The following is a 21,673-nucleotide window of genomic DNA, read 5'->3' on the forward strand; positions in this document are numbered from 1 at the left end:
ACAGGGATGGCAGAAACCTAAGTACTTGGGCCATCTTCTGCTGCTTTCCCAGGCACAATAGTAAGGAACTGGATTGAAAGTAGAGCAGTCATTGCATTGCAGTCAGCAGCTTAACTAGCTGTGTCCAACACCTGCACAGGTTTTTTGTTTGCTTTTCTTCTTAAAAAGGTGGCAACTTGAATTTTTATATAGACTTTTCTTTATACTTCCTTTTATCACATACTTAGGTTAGGCTACAGTCTTCTAAGAGAGTGAGAATAAAACCAGATTGTTGCAAAAAAGTAACAGATCTGTGAAATTTCTATGAGAGGAACACTGAAATAAAAGTATAGCAAAGATCCTATTTCCTATAACACATAGCAAATATTATCTACTAGCCTTGTTGTGGAATGGGAGCTATGTGAGGTAAACAGAGCACTGTCAATTTGTAGCCCCTCATCTAACAGATGGGAATCAAAGATCTTAGGAATTTGTCTGAAACTGGGACATAATTGCCACTTTTTGAGTTTTTTCTTAAAATTTTTTCTTTCAATTTTAAATTTTGACAGTTTAACATTTTGTGTTACTTAATTCAAGTGTAGATGTGTATACACTTAGATACTATTTTATTTTCTTAGAGATATTAATATCAGAAAATAATGGGATTCATGACAGTGATCATCGAGTAGGGAAGGAAAGGTATAGTGTCATGTGCGTGGTGTAAGTCAGTGAAGCAATGTTTACAACTGGATGCCAAATAATATGAAAGCCATGCAGCTTCTTTTACCACTGTTTGAACTCTTAGTGCTCCTGTAAACCCAACTCTGCCCTTTTCTTAGTCAAGGTGTTAGCTAAATTCCTGAAATGCTTTTATTTATTTCTTTGATCTCATTTTTTTCCTGACTGCAAAGAAGCATGTTAATTATTGAAGAAATGAGGAAAACACGAAGATGCTCAGACAGAAGACAGGTTGCTTCACTTTGGGTCCTGCTTGTCCCTAGGGATAACTGCTCTTCACCTTTTATTTGCCCTTCATTGCCATTCTCTCCCTCTATGCTCATTCCATGTTGTAGATTCTGTTGTATGACTTGGGTGTTTTGCGAGATTTTAACCCCTGGTATTCTACCATGTGAGCATTTTCTACTTTATTTGATGATTTCCATTTTGTGTGTTTGGTTCATTTCTAATTTGTTGCTTTTATGTTGCAATTGCAAACACTGTGAATAGCCTTGAATTTACTTCATTGTATGGTTCTTATTATTGTACATTAGGATGATTTCCCACAAGTACAATTTCTTTATGAGGATTTAGCGTTTTGATTTACATGAAAGGCTTACGTTAATTTTTAAAAATTGTATTATGAAAATGAATATATACAGCAGAATATTATAATAGACCCCCACTTTTCTATTCCCAGATTTATTTCTAAAATGTAGATTTAATCTGACCTCTGAAAGGAATGCTTTCAAATAGTATATGCCTGTCTGTTTTAAAAAGCCATCTCCCTGGGCCGGTTTTGGGGCATAGAGGTTAAAATCTCTGCCTGCAACACCAGTATCCCTTAGGGGCTCCAGTTCATGTCCTGGCTGGTCCACTTCCTTACCAGCTCTCTGTTAATGCTCTGGGAAAAGCAGAAGATGGCCCAAGAGCTTGGGTCCTTGCCACCCACATGGGAGACGTGGATGAAGCTCCTGACTTCAGCTTGACCCGTCCTTGGCCGTTGCAGCCATCTGGGGCATGAACCAGCAGATGGAAAATCAATCTCTCTCTCTCTCTCTCTCTCTCTCTCTCTCTCTCTCTCTGTAACTCTGACTTTCAAAATAAATAAACAAATACATCTTTCAAAAAAGAAAAATCACCTCCCCTTTGATATATTTACTAGTACCTACCACGTATTTGGCTTTTTGCTGACCTTTTTTTACAGTTGTTTTCTCCTTTGTTGTTCATGTCATCTTTAAGGGTTATTTTGATTTCAACATGAAAAAACTAAGAATTGGATGTATTAGGAGGCACAGAGTTAATTAGGTGGTGGAACCTGGCTTCCAGCCGGGGTGATCAAGCTATCTTCATTTGTTAGTCCTGTCCTGGGTTAGTACTGAAAGTCCCACATCCTGGGAGACCAGGAGTCTTCCACAAGCCTGGACGGTTGCTCCGCCACAGCTGTGTAACATTCTAGGTATCCCATGTCCATGTTGAAAGCACAGAGGAGTTGATCACTCTTGGAGAAGCATGGATCATCCTTGATTCTATAGTGCTGGTGTCCACATAATAGTCACTATTTTATTTTTCAGATCTCTTCATGTGCTTGTGTGCAACGCAGCAGCTTTTGCTCTGCCCTGGAGCCTCACAAAGGATGGCCTGGAAACCACCTTCCAAGTGAATCACCTGGGGCACTTCTACCTTGTCCAGCTGCTTCAAGATGTTTTGTGCCGTTCGGCCCCTGCCCGCGTTGTTGTGGTGTCCTCTGAGTCTCATCGGTGGGTTCAGATTTGATTTTTTATTGCTTGTCCCTTTCCTTGCAACAGCCAATATTCCCCCAAGGGTCTCTTTCTGAAAATAATTATGATTCATCCTACTCTGAGAAGTGTGTATATACACAGCCTTGTTTACTTAATTTTTCTAGGGGTGTGTGTGTGTGTATGTGTGTGTGTGTGAGAGAGAGAAAGAGAGAGATTGTGGGGAATTGTTTGAGAGGTCTGTCTATAGCAATGTAGATTGTTTTTACAACTATGCTTCAAGCTCCTCATTGATTTTGCATAGAGATGGAATAATAATTGATTAAATCTGAATGGCATGACCTTTATTGATTTGTAATTCAACAACTTCAACATCTTACCAAGAAGAATGTGCAGTTATTCTAGCAGTAGAAACAATGCAATTAAAGACTGTGAGATGAAATCCAATTGTTTTATAATGAGAAATTAGGGAATTCAATGCAGACATTAGCTGTGTAATTGTAGAAAGGGAAGTACTGTAGTTAGAACATATTAGAAATCTGGCCATGCCTTTTTTGGTTAAAATTTCAATTAAAACATCAGATGGCACTTCTTTTCTATTACCATTAGGAGAATATTCAATTGACTTAAAAGACATTTGAAAATTTCATCGTATTTTCAGCATATTTGTTTCTAGAGTTGCATAAACAAGAATTTGTCTAAAGAGTAGTGCTCAGAAAATACAAAGGGCTTGCTGGGTGAGGCTGGATTTAGTAGTAGTTAGGGAGATTTCTCTTTCCCATCTTCTTGGTGTGAGGGTGATGTGGGGCGATTCTGTACTTAGAGTAGTTGGGAAAAAATAATGTGCAAAGGCCTATTTTTTCCCCCTTCTCCATCTTAAGTCCTGAAATGTTTTAGTGACCCAGAATGGAGCTTATTTTTTTAATCATACTTCCATAAAATGTAACCCCTGGGACTTGGAAGAGAGAGACCAGCCAAGGGTTAGCTTGAACCCTTTATCACTCCCAAACACAGGGGCTTATGGTATAAGTGACACATTGCAGATAGATTTACTTTTACCATTTTAAATTTATGACGGCTGAAATGAAAGGAAAATGCCAGTAATAATCCTCCCCCGTGTTAAAAGACATGAAACATCTAGTAATTAGGTGGTAACAAAATCTGGACAGCCTTATCTTTGCAAATCACACCAGGTTTGTGAAAGAAAGTGGAGTGGCCCTGTTCAGGATCGAGGGAGGCTACCGTGGGGGCAGGCAGGAGAGAGAGCTCTGGAAATAAATCTGCCAGCCCCAATCGTTTGCCAGATGTGGAGGGCACCACGGGATACGTTTAAATGAGCTGGTATTTAATGGGAGATTATGTCGAATTGTCAGCTGCTGGCTTCTCTTTGTAAATCTGTATCTCAAATGGTATTTCATGTGACGTCTTTGTTCTCTCTTGAACGACAGTGTAATTTGTGCCTACCTTGGAGATCTGAATCTGAATTTCATTTAAAAGATGAATTTGGAAGGGAAGGGCCTTGGCCTCCTGAAATTAGATCACATTTACTTTATAGACAAGGCCTTCCTGGAATGTGTTGTCCAGCCCACTCCTGGCTGGTGAGGGAATGATGGTTGTGTGCTCTCCAGTTATCCCTTACACGCTATTAAATGGTATTATTACCAAATGCTAATTCCCCCAGGCTTGCTTGCTTGTTGGCAGTTGCACATCGGCCCTGGGCACCGGGGAACAAGCGTGGATCCTTGGTTCACAGGCAGTGTGAGAAAGCACTTGCTCACTTCTCAAGGACCCAGAGCCTTAAATGAGGGTGTAAAATGCAAGTGTTGATATCTAATTACCTCCATAAACCTTCGCAGAATCTCTTCATTGGAGTCAAGACTCCCTGTTAGGGGAAAAATAAAGTCCTATGTTTGCAGAAAATACTGTACTAGACTGCCCGAGGCAAAACATTTATTAGCTTCCCATGTCTTCACTGTGTTTTAGTTACTTATCTGGAGCCTGAGCGAGTGAATTGTATCCCTGCATACCTAAAACACATCACATGGAAGTGGAAACTCGACTTTCTTACTGTGCATTGTGTTCGGATAATAATGAAAATAGCGGAGTGCTGGCTGCAGCTGTGTTGGGTGCCACATTGCAACCCACATGTGCAGCTGCACATACACAGTCACATAACCCCACACACAGTCGTACTGCGCAATCACACTACACACAAACACACACACACACACAGTTTCTGACACAAATTTTAGTGTTATTCCTTGAACATACTAGCTTTTGTCTACATATAATCCAGCTGAATTAGCTTAGTTAGTGAATTTAAAAAAATCCTCAGAGAAATGAAAGGGCAGAATATGTAGAAATACAAGACAGGAGTCTCCTCAATAACCAAATGTCAGCATCCAGAGCCGGCATGCTAATTAAGGGCTAATTCTATTGAAATTGTTATTTGGCTTTGTCAGTGTCTTACCTGGAAAATAGAAGAGCAGCCTTTGAAGAGTTGTGTTCCTGCGGCCTGAGCTTCAAGGTGAACACATTAGTTTTTCAGAAAGTCCCTGCCTGGGTTTTCTGCCTAGGCAGAGGGCTCTGCTCCTTGGGGAGGGCTCTTGGCAGAGGAGGGGCCAGGTGGTTTGCAGCTAGTACTTTTCCATCTTAACAGCCTTCTGTAACCTGGTTCCATCTAATTTCTCACCTTTTTTTTTTCTTCAGTCTTGTTTATAGATTAGGACTAGGAAGAAGTGAGTCCTCTCCTAGAAGTTCAGTCTACCCCATGTCTCTCAGGCATGAAATCATTCTGCATCATCCTTAAAAATGAAAGCAGGGAACTCATTTTAACACTAGTAAGTGCACATGAAAATATTAATGAAGAATATAGAGAATTCCATTCAGGTAGCAAATATGTCTTTAAAGCATAACTTAAAACAAGGCTTTTTGTAATAAGGGCAACTTAGCCCTTGGTGTGTAATTCCATACCGAGGATACAGCTTCAGTTCTCTAATCCCATATGTAGTTCCTCCTCTGTGCCTGGCACTGTGCTAGTCAGCACGCACAACTCGTGCTGTCTCTGCTTTCTGAAGCGTCATACTCTAGTATTGGAACCAGACGAGGAAATGATGTGCAGTCTGGTGTGGTAGCAATAGAGACACCAGTGTAAGACAAAACACAAACATGGCGTACGTTGTTGTGCTGCTGGTCTTGGGGGCAGCAGGTCATTGGATACTGGGAATGATATCACAGCCTGGGTCCCAGAGAGTGGATACTTGTTTCCATGGAAACAGATCATTCCATCTGTGCTGCCAGGCTTCTTTGACTTTATCCCCTCCCACCCCCTAGGAAGTCCTTGGGACCTTTGAATATGGGATGGTTAGTTGGGGAGAGCTTCCTGGAAGAAATGGCTCCTGGGCTAGGTTGAGCTAACCATACATGCCACGAATGGGTTTCCAGCAGCAGATAAAGAGGAACAGAGGGTGGAAGCAGAGGATCTTAGTTGTATTTATCCCATGCTTCTCAGATATTGTGAAAGTCCTTGGAGTTCTTTTCTACCCTGAGTAGGTAGAGTTTACGAGTCACGAGTTCTCATTCCAATAGCCCCCTTCAGCGACAACTGTTTTCATAACACCTTATTAGTATTTTGAAATATTGTTGAGAAATAATGAGTTCCCTGCACAAATGTCTTTTTAATCCAGTGCAATAGGTTGACTATAGTATAAAGGAAAAACAAATGTGAAAGAAAATAGCACATGTTTGCACATGGAAATGCTCGGGCAGTGCTGCAGGAAAGATAATTGTGTGCCTAATCCATGCATAAATCACCTGGAGTGGGACACACACAAATACAGGTGTTAACAGGTGCGTGGTACTGCACACTCTAGTGCCACCAGCATTGAGCCAAGCCTCACCCTCCAAGCTAGCCCCGCCCAGTATGAAAGTGCGTTCAGTCTTCATTTCCTCCGGAAATTCAGTGGATGTCAAAGCTGTGTTCATATGTAAAACACAATTAGACTCTGTGTGCTCAGATAATTACATGCAGGGTTTTCATCTATGAGAATGTCCATTGGGGCAGTCTTCACTGAACAGGACCCAGCTGCATTGTAGGATGTTTACCATCCCCAGCTCCTGCTGGCAATCATTATTTTGACTAGAAAAATGCACCCATAAATTTTCAAATTTCCCACCAAGTTCTACTGCCTTAGACAATTAAGCTTGAAAGTCCAGGCTCTTCCTGTGGTTTAGAGACTTGGAAACAGTCAGCCAACGATTAGTTTGAGGGTCTCATTGCCATATCCTTGATGACTTCTCTGGCCATCGGCTTTGTTGATGACTTTAAAGCAGCAATGTCATTTAACACTAGAAATTGGATGTCACTGAGTCCTGTACAGGGGATATTTAATTTCCATTAAAACATGGACTTCTGCCCCTGCCGTGTTTTCTTGGTTTTAGCCCAGTGTGAATTGCTCAAATTAAGGAACAACAGGATTATTCTACAATTTTCATTTTACCATTTACTTTGTTTTCCATAGCTGTTTTCTAGCATGCTCGCATTATGCTTCCTTATTATCTAGTGTCCAGAGTTAATTTAATGAAGCAAAATACAACGTCTTTTCAAACAAAGATGAGACCATCTACAAAATTCCTTCATCTTGATCCAGTTATTTTTAATTTTTAGGATAGTTACTACCATGTTTTTTTTGTTTTTTTTTTTAAGGAAGGCAGAGAAAGAAAAGAAAGGAAACAAACAGCTGGTGTTTAACGACTTTGTCAGACCCAATTATAAAACATCAACCAGTTACTTTGATTTGCGAGCACCCCTGCCATGGGTGTACTTAAAAACATTAGGCTCTGCCAGAACTCATTTTGGCTTTGTTTACATTTATCTGTTAAATGTATAACACTATTGATGGCACCTCACCAAGGTTATAACCCCTTTATAATCATTAATTTTTAATCTGGAAAAGAGTCTTGGAGGCAGCAATGCTCATCTATATTTACTTGGATGCTGAAATGAAAATACACAGAACTGGAGCATTGGCTAAAATAATGCAGGAAAGCCCCGCCAAAGGTTAGGAATGTGATATTGTTCTGTTTCCAAAAGCAGCAGCACTTCATTGAAGATGCTTTTCCATTTAATATAATTATCCTCAAACTTCCTGTTGAAAAATATGTCTTGGGGGTAGGGAGGGATCTGCATGTGCCATGACCATGATGTTCATGAATGGGGGACATTTACTGAGTTTGTCTTTCTTTCCAATTAGTTGTACTGTTAAATCACCACTGACTATTTTTAAGGCAGACTGGCTGTATGCATGATTGAGGTTTTTGCTAGTCTGCCTAGTTTCTTCAGCTTTCTCATAACAATAAAAGACAATATGAGAATTACAGCTTGATTGTTGTATTTCCCGTATTTTAGGTTTACAGATATTAATGATTCCTCAGGAAAACTTGACTTTAGCCGCCTTTCTCCATCAAAAAATGACTATTGGGCCATGCTGGCGTACAACAGATCCAAACTCTGCAACATTCTGTTCTCCAATGAGCTACACCGCCGCCTCTCCCCTCGAGGTGTCACGTCGAATGCGGTGCATCCTGGGAACATGATGTACTCCTCCATCCATCGCGGCTGGTGGGTGTACACACTGCTGTTCACCTTGGCACGGCCCTTCACCAAGTCTATGGTAAGTAAACTTGGGTGCAGACATCTTCTGAATGCCTCTCAGAAAGCATCCTTGAGGGATCTACATGTGAGCACCTTTTTTGTTCTCTTATTTCCTGTTGTGGTGACTTTGGTCTTGATAATGACATCGCCAGGCCTATGAAAGCCACTGACTTTAAATTAAATCTGTTTCTCTAAGGGAGTCTTGGAAGATGGGGTTTTCCATATCGTGTTAAGAATGGCCAAGTATGTTGATGGAAGTGATGGTTTGTTTTCTTTGAATACAATTATCTATATATATTTGATTCAGAGACTCTGAACACCAATTTTTGGGGGCATAGTACTTGAAAACTGTGTTTTGTGTTAGTAGATGATCTGTGACTGTTGGGTTATCAGTACATGTGATTCTTTTGTTTTTGTTTAGAGTCTGGATTAATGTTCTAAATTCTTCTTTCACTGGGTATAAATCTTAGCTTGAGAATCCTCCATGGGCTAGAAGGGTGCTCCATTGTCGTGTCTAGGTTTGGATGTATTCACGAACGTGGTTGTGAAATTTTTGCTTTTCTGATGGTCATTTTCCTGCCACATCCAGAAACTTTGTCCATGAAAGCATTGTAGAAGGAAGCAGTTTGGATGAGAGAGATACACCATATACAGTGTATTTGCTAAGTTAACTGTTTTCAACCACAGGTCATTAAAAATGTTTGCTTATTAGTGGACATCAATATTCTAGTTGCCCAGACTCGACATCGACTCCACATTTGCCCCAAACAGATGGTTAGCTTTTACCAGTAGTGCAAGTCAAACCACCATCTTCTGGGTGATCTCAGAGTCTGAGCAGTCTGTTCTCCTGTATTCACACCCTCCCACTGAGCACCATCATGTTTGTGAGCAACTTTGGAGTCTACAAAATCTGTGACCTGCTTACAAAGATCTTACAAGTAAGTACATCTTTTATTTTAATAACTCAAGTGGTTCTTACACATAGTCCACAGGCATAGTCTCAGAAGTGACTACTTAAGACCTGAGGGAGATTATGGTGAATGGTTCTCCACACGGCCAGCTGGGCTTGATATCTAGAAAGTAGCTGAGGGAAATGTAGGTTTTCTGAAATTTCCTGTCACTGCTGATGATTTCCTAACAGTGGGCTCTGCACAAGGATTTCTTGGAGGTTGATTATTTCAGACACTCTCTTAGGTTTTTCAGTTTGTATGGTAGGAGGGATATAGCTTTCAGCTCATGGCCTTGCCATTTACATAGCTTTGGATGGCTTGCTCACACTTAGGATGGTAGGGAGGGGGTGGAGTATTCTTTCTTAGGTTCTGCTGACCCAAAATACAGTGCTACAGGTTGATGGGAGAGTTGGCAATAACAGGCATAACTTGGTTCATAATGGGTATAGAATGTGTATGGTGGTTGTAATCTCGTCCTCCAGCATGGTAACCACTGGCTGCGTATGACTGTTGAGTTCTCGAAATATGGCTAATACAACTACATAGCTGAATTTCATATTTTATTTCATTGTAATTAATTTAAGTTTAAATAGGTGCATGTGCTTAGTTGCTGCCATATTAGAGAGCACAGTTGAATAATGTGCCTAGCACGATGCCTGTTGGATAATGGGTGTGCAGTATTCCTTGATACAGTGGCTGTTATTTTTGTCGTTGTGGTAACTTGGTCTTACAAAGTATTCTCCAAAGTGCAGTTGCTGCTGGTAGGTGCAACAAATAGGGCCAAAGCAATCTCCTGGGAGTCTGGTGGGGCCGTACAGGATGGGTGGATGGCTCTGTCCACAGCCCCAAGGGCCCAGGGAAAGGGCTGCTGGAAAGGTGGAAAGGTGGAGGCCCCCAACCTGTGTGCCTGGCCGCCACGGTGTGAACCTCCGATGGGAAAACAGCGCCTGTAATGTGTCACACACGCACTTCTTTTTCAGATGAGCATAAAGATGAGGAAGATTATGAAATATGTAGCTAATTTAAAGCTAATTTAAATTCTTGGGAAAATCCTCAAATAATATCTGTCTATATTTGGGTTTTTGATGGTATTTATTTAGCCGTTAGGGTTCTATGTGACTCAGATGATGAATAAGCAAAGTGGAGACTTTGAACTGCCAAGCTTGCAGCCCATCACCCCTCTGTCATAAACATTTAGAACTCCCTGTTTTGGAAAGAATTCAGCTGGGTATGTGAGTTTAGGCCTGTGATAAATCCATATCACTAGCAGGAGAGACTTCAATGATTGGAAATGTCAGCCTCACGAAGTCTTCTCCATGTGGCTTGGCATTGGTTGTATTATGCTGAGGCATTTGTTTCCTGAACAGAGGGTACAGTACTGCCATTTTAGTGCGGATGTATTTCTGGACACCAGCCATGAGGCTGTGTCCTCATTCCCATCCACCATGCAGGTTGAAGTTCCAGATGCTGCTGCAGAGGCTGAGTGTGTACCCAGTCTCCCCATCACCAGTTGTCTGGTGCTTCCTTTGTGCTTTGTAGCCAGTTCTGCATTTCATCTCTGAGGATGCTGCTGGAGTATATGTTCCATTGTGTGAGGTCAGGGGAATGAGAAATACAAGCCAACTCTGTGCTTGGAAGCCCTGCCTTTTCCTCTCCGTTGTAGCTGCTCCCTTAAGTATTAAACAGCAGTATTCTAATATTCACGTCCCTTTTTTATTTGCTGTGACTTGCTGTGACTACGGTGATTTTAGTTACAGTAATTAGGTCACCCTTCATGGAGTCAGGCTATTTTAAGTGCCTCTTTAAGGAATATTGTTGCAGATCAGTAATTTTACAATTGGATGTTCTGTGCAACTTTATTAAATGTAATCTGTCTTTTAAATGTTGCTCTTTTACAGTTATACATTTCTAATTGTTGCTGTAAATGCATTATCACTTTGAAATTAATTAATTTTTCCATTTTGGCCGCCTGCAGTATAATAATCACTAATGAGAAACTCATAGGGATTAATTCTGAGCACAGCGACCTCTACTGGTGATATTCTGACTCTGCTGCCCTCTCTCTCCTGAGGTCAGAGGACAGGACAGGAGTCTTAGGGGTTCCTGGGAGAGAAGTGTTTTCCTCTGTTCCATACAATCTAAGATAAACCAGTAATAATGCGTAAACATAAAAATAGGGTTGTTTTTAATTTTGTTCAAAAAAGATGCAGTATTCTTCAAATAGCATCTCTCAAAACTTCCTAAGAGAAACTGAAGTTTGCAGAGAGCTTGCTTACAATGAGGTTCATCGTGTGTATATTAGGCAAGTGTGTTTGTTTTCCTATCTTTCCTGCTTTGTTTTATGCAGTTAAAATGCTCAAGTTATATTTTTCATATTTATACATTAATATGTGTTGTATGTTAGTATAAATAATATATTTATGCATACCTACTACTCCTTGAGACTTAATTTGCAAAACCAAGCATGGTGTCTAAGCTGTAGACGATGAGTGGTTTTCAAGGGCAATTTTGGCTCTTTTTGATTGTTAACTCTGGGCGATGCCATTAGGCTCTTCTCATGTTCCCAAGCCAGCGTAATGTGCCAGTTGAGGTCATATACCATGGTTTTTTTATGCCTTAGCAGGTGTGTTTTCATTTATTCTTCACAAAAGTTCCAAAGTATGAGAATCATTATCTTTGTTTTGCAGTTGAAAATCACAGAGGGGCTTAGACAGATTGTTCTAGAACATGGCATACTAGCCTTTAAATTTTCACCATCTCTTCCAGGCCCATTTACTAAGTCAAACACACCACCAGATCCCTGCCACATACATCTACTTGCACGGTTATGTTTCCTTTTAAAAAAATTTTTTGACAGCACCTTAATGAAATTAACTCCACTCTCTCCCTTTGCCCTGCACTTTTTTTTTTTTTCCACATGAGCTCTCAGCTCTGGTCCAAGCCAACCCTTTGTGGGTCCATTTGTAAATGTGAAGCTGAGCACTGTCACGTGCCTCTTAGGGTGTTTTGTGCAACCAAATATTTGTGTTGGCAGGTAACAGTAGAAAGAATATCATGTGCTTGGGTAGCAGGAGCTTAGCAGATGTTTTAGGGCACTGCAGTTTCAAATCATTGTGCATTAAAAAATGGTTCAACTGTACAGAACTTCTGAAACGATTGGGTAGCGTTTCCTGTGGCTGTGTCAAAGCCTGCCATTGTGCTGAGTTTTCACAGATGTGCAAGCTACCCCACTAATGGATGGGCCTGCAATGCCGGTCCAGTTGCAAAGTTATAAATTAGAAGCAGAAAAAGCACAGGATGTCATTCTTGTGACCTTCAGGAGAGCCAAGCCGGGTAATTCTGCCCTTGACTAACCCACTGCTGGGTGATTTATAGTTGTACGATTTAACACATAATGAAGGAGATAATAGATGTTGATTTGTTCTTGAAATTAGTATTTTAGAAAAATATTTCTCCTCCTTTCCTGCTTTAAATACCTGCAGCTGACTACACTGCAGATACCATCAAGGACAAGACCTGATGTCTAAATCTTTATTGGTACATTGGCGTGTCACATACGGTGTGGAAGAGGGAGTAGCAGGGGTCTTGTTATGTTGGGAAGAGGAAATAGCAGTTTTCCAAGTGGAAATTTCAGCATATTCTCCACTAATCTAAGTATCTAGAGACTTCTGAGTGAGGGTCGAATGTGCTCCCTGGCTTGCTCTCGCCAGTCCAGATAGGCTGAAAAACCAGACTTGCAGGCCCCGTCTGTGGTTGCGGAACCGTTGAGTTTTCCTGCCTTGGCTCCTCTGAAGGGCCAGTGGCTCAGCTCCTCTTCTCCCTTGCTCGAACCACCCCCCCCCCCCCGCCCCGTTCCCAACGTCCTCCTGACTCTGCAGGATGGGATGAGTGTTAATTCTGTCAGTTATCTCCCAGTTCGGCCCAGTTTAAAGTTTGCTGTGTTCACTTAGTCTAGAAGCCAGCAGCTATGGCAGGCTGGAAAACAGCACAGGGGTTGGAATCATTAGGTCTGTAGTCAAAACTAAGCTCCGCTCTCCTTCCTGGCCTGCCCCTCATTTTAGTGTTAGAATTTTGAAGTTATTTGACCCTTCTGAGGTTAATTTTCTACCTTCATTCAGATACTGTGAGCCGTAAGTTATTAACACTCACGTGAAAGTGGTTGCAGTGATAGAGCTTGGTTTTTTGTCACATATTCAAAAGCCCTTTGGAAGACTGCTGTCATGGATGTGTTTTGATATCCTATGTGCAGTTCATTGGTGATGGCCTTTGCTTTCCCCTCCTTCTTGCAAGATGGCTGCAGCTGTGCCAACTATTGCATCCTATATGATGAGATCTGAAAGCAGAATGGGAGGGTTTCTCTATGCATGTCTCCCTCCTTTTTTGAAGGAGAAGATTCTGTCTCAGAACTGTCATCCTGAGCTATCTTGCCCTCAGCTCACACAAAGATTAAGTGCTTGTCCATATCTAGGTGCAAGGCACTGGGCTGAGGGGTGCATTTTGAACCTCCAGGGCGGGAATCCAGTGCTGGTGGCAAGGAAAGGGATGGGGCTGATGGTTTTGGAGCAGGGGTGTACATCATGCCCTTGTGTGTCAAAAGTCTATTTCACGGAGTGCCTGGGAGAGTGAGAATTAAATGGAAAGCACCTGGCTTTATCTGGCCCCACCCAGTCGACCAGCCTCTCCTCAAGCCCCTCCCTGTGTAACGTGCTCTGTGCTTCCTCGGCGGGGGGTGGGGGGGTGTTGAAGCATGCTGTTCCTCAGCCTGGAGCATGGCGTCTCTTCCTCGCCCTTCTCCTGCCCCGTCCCTCCTCCTCTTCTCTTGGTTACTTTCTGCTCATCCCTCCCGACTTGGTGCAGACTTCACCCCTCAAGGAAGCCTTTTTGGTCTCTGAGGATGGACCAAGGCTGTCTGCTCCGTGCTTTCATAGCAGCCAGGACCTAGAATTCTGTCTGAGCCCTGATGGCTCTCCGTAAGTGTGTGCTGAATGAATGAAGGGTCCCGGAATTTCTGCCTCATCACTTTTGACAAAAACTGTAATTGATAATGCAATTTCTGTGGTTGTATACTCAATGTCTGTCTCCTAGGTCCCTTCAGTAATTGCCCGGTGAATACTTACTTGTAAAGGAATAAGTGAAAAAACTCAGGTACTTAAGAACTTGTGGTCGTTAATATATTCCTTATGCTTAGTCTCTGAGTCTGCAGGTCAGGATGTGTAAGTGAAGAAATGCCGAGGCCAGTTGGCCGGCCAGCACCTGGGGAAGCTGGACCAGAACCCTAGACGCCAGACTCCTGGTCATGTGCCATTGTAGGAATCTCTCCAGAAGTGTGTTATGGAGGGAGATTAAGTAAGAACAGAGTGGCCAAGGGTCAGAGAGCTGGGAGAAGCTGCCGGGCTGGGCAGCTCAGAGACCAAACCCTGGCTCCCTCATGTCTGAATTTTTGGACCAGCTTCACAGCCTGATTGAGATGGTTGTGTGAAGTGGGGATGCCTGACCTACATCGAGGGCCCATGTTGAGGCTTACAAGTCAACATGAACTTGTAGCACTGGTAATGAGCCAGACACTTATGGCCTTGACTGGTATTGTTACAGGCTTGTGATGAGAATCAAAGAGCATGAATGTTTGGCATTCAGAACAGGCTAGATAGTCGCACAGCATGGTTAACAACATTAACATTTTTCCCTAGGAAAAACTATATATATTTACAAAACAGACTGTGATATTTTGATGTACGTGTGTTTTGTAAAATGATTATGATAATTTGTCTCATGACTATAACCGCCCCTCGATGTGTTTATCTTTCTTGTGTGTGGTGAGAGCATGTAAGATCTATTCTCTGTGCACTCTGCAGGTACAGAATACATTATTATTAAGTGTATTCACTGCATTGTACAGCAGCTCTCTAGAACTTACTTTTCCTGTCCAACTGAAACTGGGAGCCCTTTAACCAAAATCTTTGCCTTCACTGCCCTGGAAGGTACCAGCTTACTCTGTTTCTGCGAGCTCAGTTTTTTAAGATTCTGTCTAAGTGAGATTATATAGGATTCACCTTTCTGTGTCTAGCTTATTTCTTGAGGAAAAGATTGCTTCTCTTCCCATTGCATTTGTGAGAAAACTTCACAAATTTTGTGAAAAAAAAATACAACTAAAAATGTGAGTTGATTTTTGTATAAAAGTATAATACATGAGAAACATGTATAATGAAAAATAAAGTATGAATTTCAAAAATCATTTTTGTACCAAATGAGCCCAGACCTTGCATTCCACATGCCATGAATTTTCTGAAGTTCCTCGTATAAGGGATGCCTGGTCTCTCGCTGAGGGCTTCGCGTCTTGGAAGACCCGTGAATACGCAGTATAAAAGTGGCATCTTGACGAGCCTAAGAAAGCCACGAGGCAGATTACAGGACCATAAGTTGCACTAGATGGTCTTCGCTGGTGCATGTTTGAAGCCTTCTCAGCTGCTTGCCTTGCAGTCACCAACATACCTTAGCTTTGCGGGAGCATTGGTCGCTTTCTTGTTAAAAAACAGGAGGCAAATATGGCTGGCCTTATGATAGAGGCTTTATTTTTCCTTCCTTGCTGTATAGCTTTTTCAGTCTGCCTAGGCCTTTGTTCCTGAATGAGCGCCCGAGAGGGGGAAAAGTGACTATCTGGCCTTAATGTGTGTGACAAATTATTTAATGAACATTTAGCCCAGATTTGAAAGTCCCCTGGTTTTATCTCCCTGTTCCCTTTCTTCTATGTTCCCGCTGGCATATTGGTAATGTGCTGCCTCTCAAGAACGCTCTCCCTGGCTCTTTCATTCCTTGTCTTTTTCAGCGAGTGCTGCCTTCTTTGATCCTCCCCCTTTGCAGTTTCCTTTTCTCCAATTTCGTACTTCTTTCCAGTGAGTCTTGGCCACAGAGCGGTTCAGATAGTGGAGGTTGGTGTGATTGAGCGGGTGCCAGGAGTGTGTGTTGCCCCAGGAGGATGTTTCTGGAATGTCTCTTCTAGGAATGCTGATTTGCACGTAGCTCACTGGACATGTTGACTTTTCCCCTTGAGGTGTAAGGTGCTGTTTTTCCAGTGAAAAAAAAAAGAAGACTGCAACTCGGATTGTTCAGAAACTGACCCTCTTCCCTTTCTCATTACACTAAGATAAAAGAATACTTGATCTGAGTTCCCACGCCAGGTGCCATGCTCATAGGCCTGCTTGTTTGTCTCTTGTTTGATTTAATGGAATTTTAAAGTTTGTTCTAATTAAACAGTAGTATGTCTGAGCAAGTCACTTATCTTCTCTGACCTCAGTTTTCTCATCTGTATAATGAGTCAGTTAACTAAAATCAGCTATCCCATGGGTAACAGGACACTTTAATTTTAAAGGAAATAAAGGCAGACCAACACAGACTTGCTAATAACTTCATATTCTGTCAGCTGTGGATGAAAAAAAAAAATCCCTATCACCATTGACTGTCACTATCATTTAAAAAAAGAATGGACATTTTAATGCCACAAATTGTATGCAGGACACAATTGTCAGACAAAACTGAATGCCTTTGACTTCAGGGGTAACTCTTAACAGTGTAGCCTCTGCTGGAAGTGATGGGCTGGCACTTGGGAAAGTGGAGCCTGGAAGAACCTGTTTTAGTTACAGAATTCTTGTGTGCATTTTCTGGGTCCCAGGTTACAAACCCACAGGAAAGCCAGCTGCACCTCAGTGAGTTGACCAGCGAGCTAGATAAGCCTTCTGTGAAATGCAGATCCACACAGTGCAGTGAAGGGAAGGGGAACGATACCAAATTGAACCAGGGCATGTGCTGACCTAGAGTAGAGAGTTTGTGTTTCACAAGCCATTATTTCAGCCAGGTCCCCTTTGTAAATGTGATATCTCATCTAATTCGAAAAGCACTGGGGGCATGCATGTGCAAAGGGGGGGGGGATGTCACAGGAGCAGGACTCTTTATGAATAAATTCATATGTGGACCACAAAAAGCTTGATGCAGGTTCCTTCTGATGTGTATTCACTCATCCATTCAAAAAATGCTGAGCATCTGCCACGTGCCAAGTACGCTGTTAATGACAGGATGTCCTCATGAGGACCCTGCGGTGGGGAGGCAGGCGATCAGCACAGAAATGAGGGAAGGTGGCATTCAGACTTGAGGTTGAGATGTACCTCTAATGTGAGTAATTTTGCCCCACCAATTTGTCTTCAAAGAAAGAAGTAATATGATTATCTGCAGTTAGAAAACTAAACTAATAAGGAAATAGCTTTTCTACTGCTTCTCATGAGCTGTTCTTTACTTTGCTTGGGAAACTGTGCTGGGTAATTTGGCAAAAACAGTCAAAAGTATGGCCATTTGTACATGGACGGATAAGATCTTATTTTGTATCTGATGGTAGATACTGACAACAAAATAGAAAAATGGATGGTATTAATATTTTTGCTCCCTTGGTGTGTTGAGAAGGTAATGGTAGGGAATACCTATTCAACCATTTAGTAAACTATGACTTCAATGTAAAATGGTCATTGAGTGAATATACCACAGTTGAGACTACTGGAGAGGGTTGTATAATCTACAAAGTATTTTTCATATCTTATAGAGGAAGTATAGAAACATTACGGGTTTTGGAATAAGGAGCCCTGGGTTCAGATGCTGAATCTTGCCTCCTGGCTGCCCTGTGCCCTTGGTCATCTTCCTGATGTTTCTAATCCTCACTTGCCTTAGCTTGAAACATGAGCTGCTGCCCAGCTCAGACGGTAGCTGCAAGGACTGAGGACAGAGGCTAGGAAAGTACTTGGAAGCATTTCTGGCACATCCTAAGAACTCAGGAAATGCCAGCAGGTATTATTATTGGTGTGGTGATTTTACTCTTATTATGATTGATATTATAATTAGTCATCATTGCCTTATAGAATTAATTATGGTGATTTATTTTCTACACTCCTTGGTGCTCATTGATTGTGGTGCCGGGTTTATACTCAATTCTAGATGCATCACACTATGCCTTCTGCTTCCCTTGCTATGCTGGGAGGTCGCGATGGCAGAATGTCTTATTTATTCTTCTGTGTATCCTGTGCAGTACAGTGCATGGCAGAATGTTCGTTCGTCAGGAATGTTTGAGTCATATCTTCCTTTCTGAACCAAACATCCATAGTATTTGATCTTCTAAATGTCTGGCCCAGTCAGGTTTGCTGTGTAGCCTTGAAGGGGGCATGGACAGATGGATTTTCCAAGTTTCCCAAGGAAACTGGAAGCATAGTGCTGTACATTGACTCCCATGTCAATGATAATGTCAATATTTTAATACTGTGACAATCAGTTGTTTCTTAAGCATTTATTATATATTAGTACTTCTCTGTGAAGCAACTTACTTCATCATCATGAGAGTTGTGGAAGTTTAAGAAAATTGTTCCCTTTATTTTACAGACAAGGAACCTGAATTTCAGAGTAAATTAAATTGTGTTAGATCAGTGGTAAGGGTTGTCAAGAGAGTAAAATTGAATCTGGATTTACCAGGAGCAGAAGTGATTTTGTAATTACTTCAGCTGTACACATATATACATAGGTATCTATGCACACACAGGCATAACTCTTCTTTCTACTGTTGCACCAGAAAGTAATTGTAACAGGTTAGAAATGAATGAGAGTAAAAGGAAGTGCAAAAGTAAACATTTACTTGAGGAAAAAAAAATCATGCAAGGTTGTATTTCCTAAACCTGTGCCATTGTTACTGGGGTACTGGAATGGGGTTGCCTGGGAGAAAATAAAGTTGACTGGCTGGCGCCGTGGCTCACTAGGCTAATCCTCCGCCTTGCGGCGCCAGCACACTGGGTTCTAGTCCCGGTCGGGGCGCCGGATTCTGTCCCGGTTGCCCCTCTTCCAGGCCAGCTCTCTGCTGTGGCCTGGGAGTGCAGTGGAGGATGGCCCAAGTGCTGGGCCCTGCACCCCATGGGAGACCAGGAGAAGCACCTGGCTCCTGGCTTCGGATCAGCGCAGTGCTCCAGCCACAGCGTGCCGGCCGCGGCGGCCATTGGAGGGTGAACCAGCGGCAAAGGAAGAGCTTTCTCTCTGTCTCTCTCTCTCACTGTCCACTCTGCCTGTCAGAAAATAAATACATAAAGTTGGCTTTGGGCTACACCCAGTGGGGGAAGCAGGACAAATTATGAAGCTCTAGAATGGATGGCCTTGCTCGTCACCTGCCCCTAGTCCCTCCGCGTCAGTTTACTGACCTGTGGTCCCCTGGGCTCATTTTTGAGCCCAACAGAGGGGCCACAACAATGGATTAGTAAGCTGAGCAAACTGGAAAGGCAGAAATGAATTATAACTGCAGGCATTAGTTCTATATCTCTTCATAACAAATGACCCCACAACACAGATTTATGTTGTCAGGGTTCTGGGGCTTAGCTGGGTTTTCTGCTGTAAGATCTCGCAAGCAGCAGTGAGTGTCAGTCGGGCGAGAGCCCTGGCAGGGCTCACCGGTGAAGGCGCCGCTTCCAAGCCTACAGGGCTGTCTGAGGGACTTCGTTCCTTGTGACCCAGTGGACTGCAGACTCTGCTTCGCTGCTGGTGTGGGTTCCTTCCCCCTCAGTCCCCTCCAGCCTGGCTGCTGGCTTTGCAGAGCGTGAGGCCAAGAAGGAGACGGAGTCCACGAGTCCTTTGTGAACAAGGCACAAAAGTGACATCTCATGGCCTTCCCCACATTCTGCTGTTAGAGACCAGTCTGGGTGTGACCCTTGTTCACAGGTTTCAGAGCGAAGTGAGGAAGTGAGGACGTGGAGGCTGGGATCACCAGGGCTGTCTCAGAGGCTGCCTGTTAGACTCTACAGGATGAGTTTGGCTTTGTATTTGGTGCCTTTTGGTGAGCTCCTTGGTGGCAGATATGCTTGTGGGTCTTGACAGTATTTCTTGGTCTGAAGCTGTAGCGTGTGTATTGAGGGTTTTTCCTTGCCCTTTCGTTTGCATCCTGCCTGCATTCTTCTCATCTTCCCCCCTTCTGGGCTGAGGGAGGTACTGGATGTACCCGTCTTTACTTTATATATATACATTTCTGCCTCATCATGGGAAGATAAGATTTAGCCCTTTAATAAGAAGCTTATGAAAAGAATAAAGAAACAAGTAGCTCATGTTTCTGAAAGTCAAGTATTTGTTTTCATGCTGCTTTAGTTGAGGGGGCCCTTGTTAATCGATGGCTCAAATTATCTTTTGAAGAAATGTATGTTGCTGAGATTAGAGTTCCAAAGTTAGCCTGGGACCCTGAACTTCTTTTCAACCATAAACCTAGGTAAAGCTCAGCCGTCATTTCAAAGCTCTTGTAGCATATTGTATAAGCTCAGGGTTTGTTGTTGCGTTATTTTATTTATTTATTTATTTTGGTAAGTAGGAAGCTAGAAAAGGAAAAATCCCATAGCTTTTATTGATAGTGATTTTCAGGGCTGAAAATGTGTCATAAAGGCAGCTCTGTTGAAATACACAATAAGATACCTTATTTGGTAACATTTAAGTTTTCCCTGTGAAATATTGGGCTCCTATACAGAGCAGAGGCATTTTGCTTCTGCGCTTACCACCTTGTGTAGACTTTGTACCACTTTAAACATTGGGTTTCCTATAATGAGGTCTCTTTAATCATTTACATTTTGAAAAAAAAAGAAAGTGAAATATCCTTTAGGAAGCCAAAGTAATCTATGAGAATATATGGTGTTTGTTCAGCTGGATACCTTATTTATTTGAAGTACTAAGAGAAATCTCTTCTGACTGCTCAAAAAAGAGAAGAATAAACAGTAAGAGTGTCCAAGTAATCTGAGCTAGAAAGTTCCTTCTTTCAGAGAAAAGTTATAAAAAGTATAATTGCTACATCCAAAAAAAATACTGGATATCAACTACTGCGACCTGCATAATGTTTTTATAGTATTCTTAGTCTCTTAAGGAAAAAAGACCTGTAAAATCTGGGAACTTTAATATTTTTTGATATTTTAATATTTTTAGGCTGCTGAACACAATATTTCTGTATCTTCTTCTTAGAACATAATGTCTCTTGTTGACTTTTGTGTGTGCTGTGTGTCATTTGTCTCTTTGTTGATTCTGTAGAACCATAAGACTAAGTAATGAAATTAGCGTGACTCAAATCTCAATATTAACCCTGAGCAGATTTCCTATAAGGAAGGCATTAAGAAGATGTTTAAAAGTAAAAAAAAAAAAATAACATATTTCATATGAATTAGATTCTGGAGTATACCCAATAATGAAAATAATACCGTTTTTTTTTTTTTTTTCTTCTTTCTGTTGTCTCTATTCCAAGCATTAGCAATGGGCAGGAATAGTTCTTGCAGATGAAAACTAGAGTGAACACACTAGACTCCCTATCCTTAATCTGGAAGGATCTTTCCTGTGGTGTGATTTGCTTTCCTCTTCAATTTAAGCTTGTTATATTATATCTTCCAGTGTTACTTTGTCTCATTGCCAGAATAAAGGCTATATTGGGTTGCTGTTTGAACCCAGAGTTGAGACCTTTTTCATTCAAAGTCAAAGTAAAAAAAAAAAAAACAACAACAACAAAAAAAAAAAAACTGAACTCAACTTTGCCAAGTCTATCTGACCATCAGCAAACCACAATACTTGTCTGTACTGCAAAGATTTGATACACAATTGGAGGT

The 21,673-nt window shown here is 41.8% G+C and overlaps 1 protein-coding gene and 1 long non-coding RNA gene across 6 annotated transcripts in view; one reads left to right on the forward strand and one right to left on the reverse strand.

Moving 5' to 3' along the window:
• LOC103348528 (uncharacterized) overlaps positions 1–5,799 on the reverse strand; it is a 44,064-nt gene extending 38,265 nt beyond the window's left edge. The window contains exons 1-2 of the long non-coding RNA XR_001793465.3: positions 5,409–5,799; positions 4,906–5,239 (exon numbers count right to left, since the gene is read on the reverse strand). This is a non-coding gene — a long non-coding RNA (uncharacterized lncRNA). The remainder of the gene's footprint in view (positions 1–4,905; positions 5,240–5,408) is intronic.
• WWOX (WW domain containing oxidoreductase) overlaps positions 1–21,673 on the forward strand; it is a 1,022,922-nt gene that overhangs the window by 328,822 nt on the left and 672,427 nt on the right. For all 5 annotated transcript variants that reach the window (XM_070062786.1, XM_051847311.2, XM_051847312.2 and 2 more), the window contains 2 exons: positions 2,271–2,456; positions 7,843–8,107. In XM_070062786.1, the coding sequence (XP_069918887.1) occupies positions 2,271–2,456; positions 7,843–8,107 (451 nt within the window). The remainder of the gene's footprint in view (positions 1–2,270; positions 2,457–7,842; positions 8,108–21,673) is intronic.

The sequence above is a fragment of the Oryctolagus cuniculus genome, chromosome 18, assembly GCF_964237555.1.
Source record: "Oryctolagus cuniculus chromosome 18, mOryCun1.1, whole genome shotgun sequence".
NCBI lineage: Eukaryota > Metazoa > Chordata > Mammalia > Lagomorpha > Leporidae > Oryctolagus > Oryctolagus cuniculus.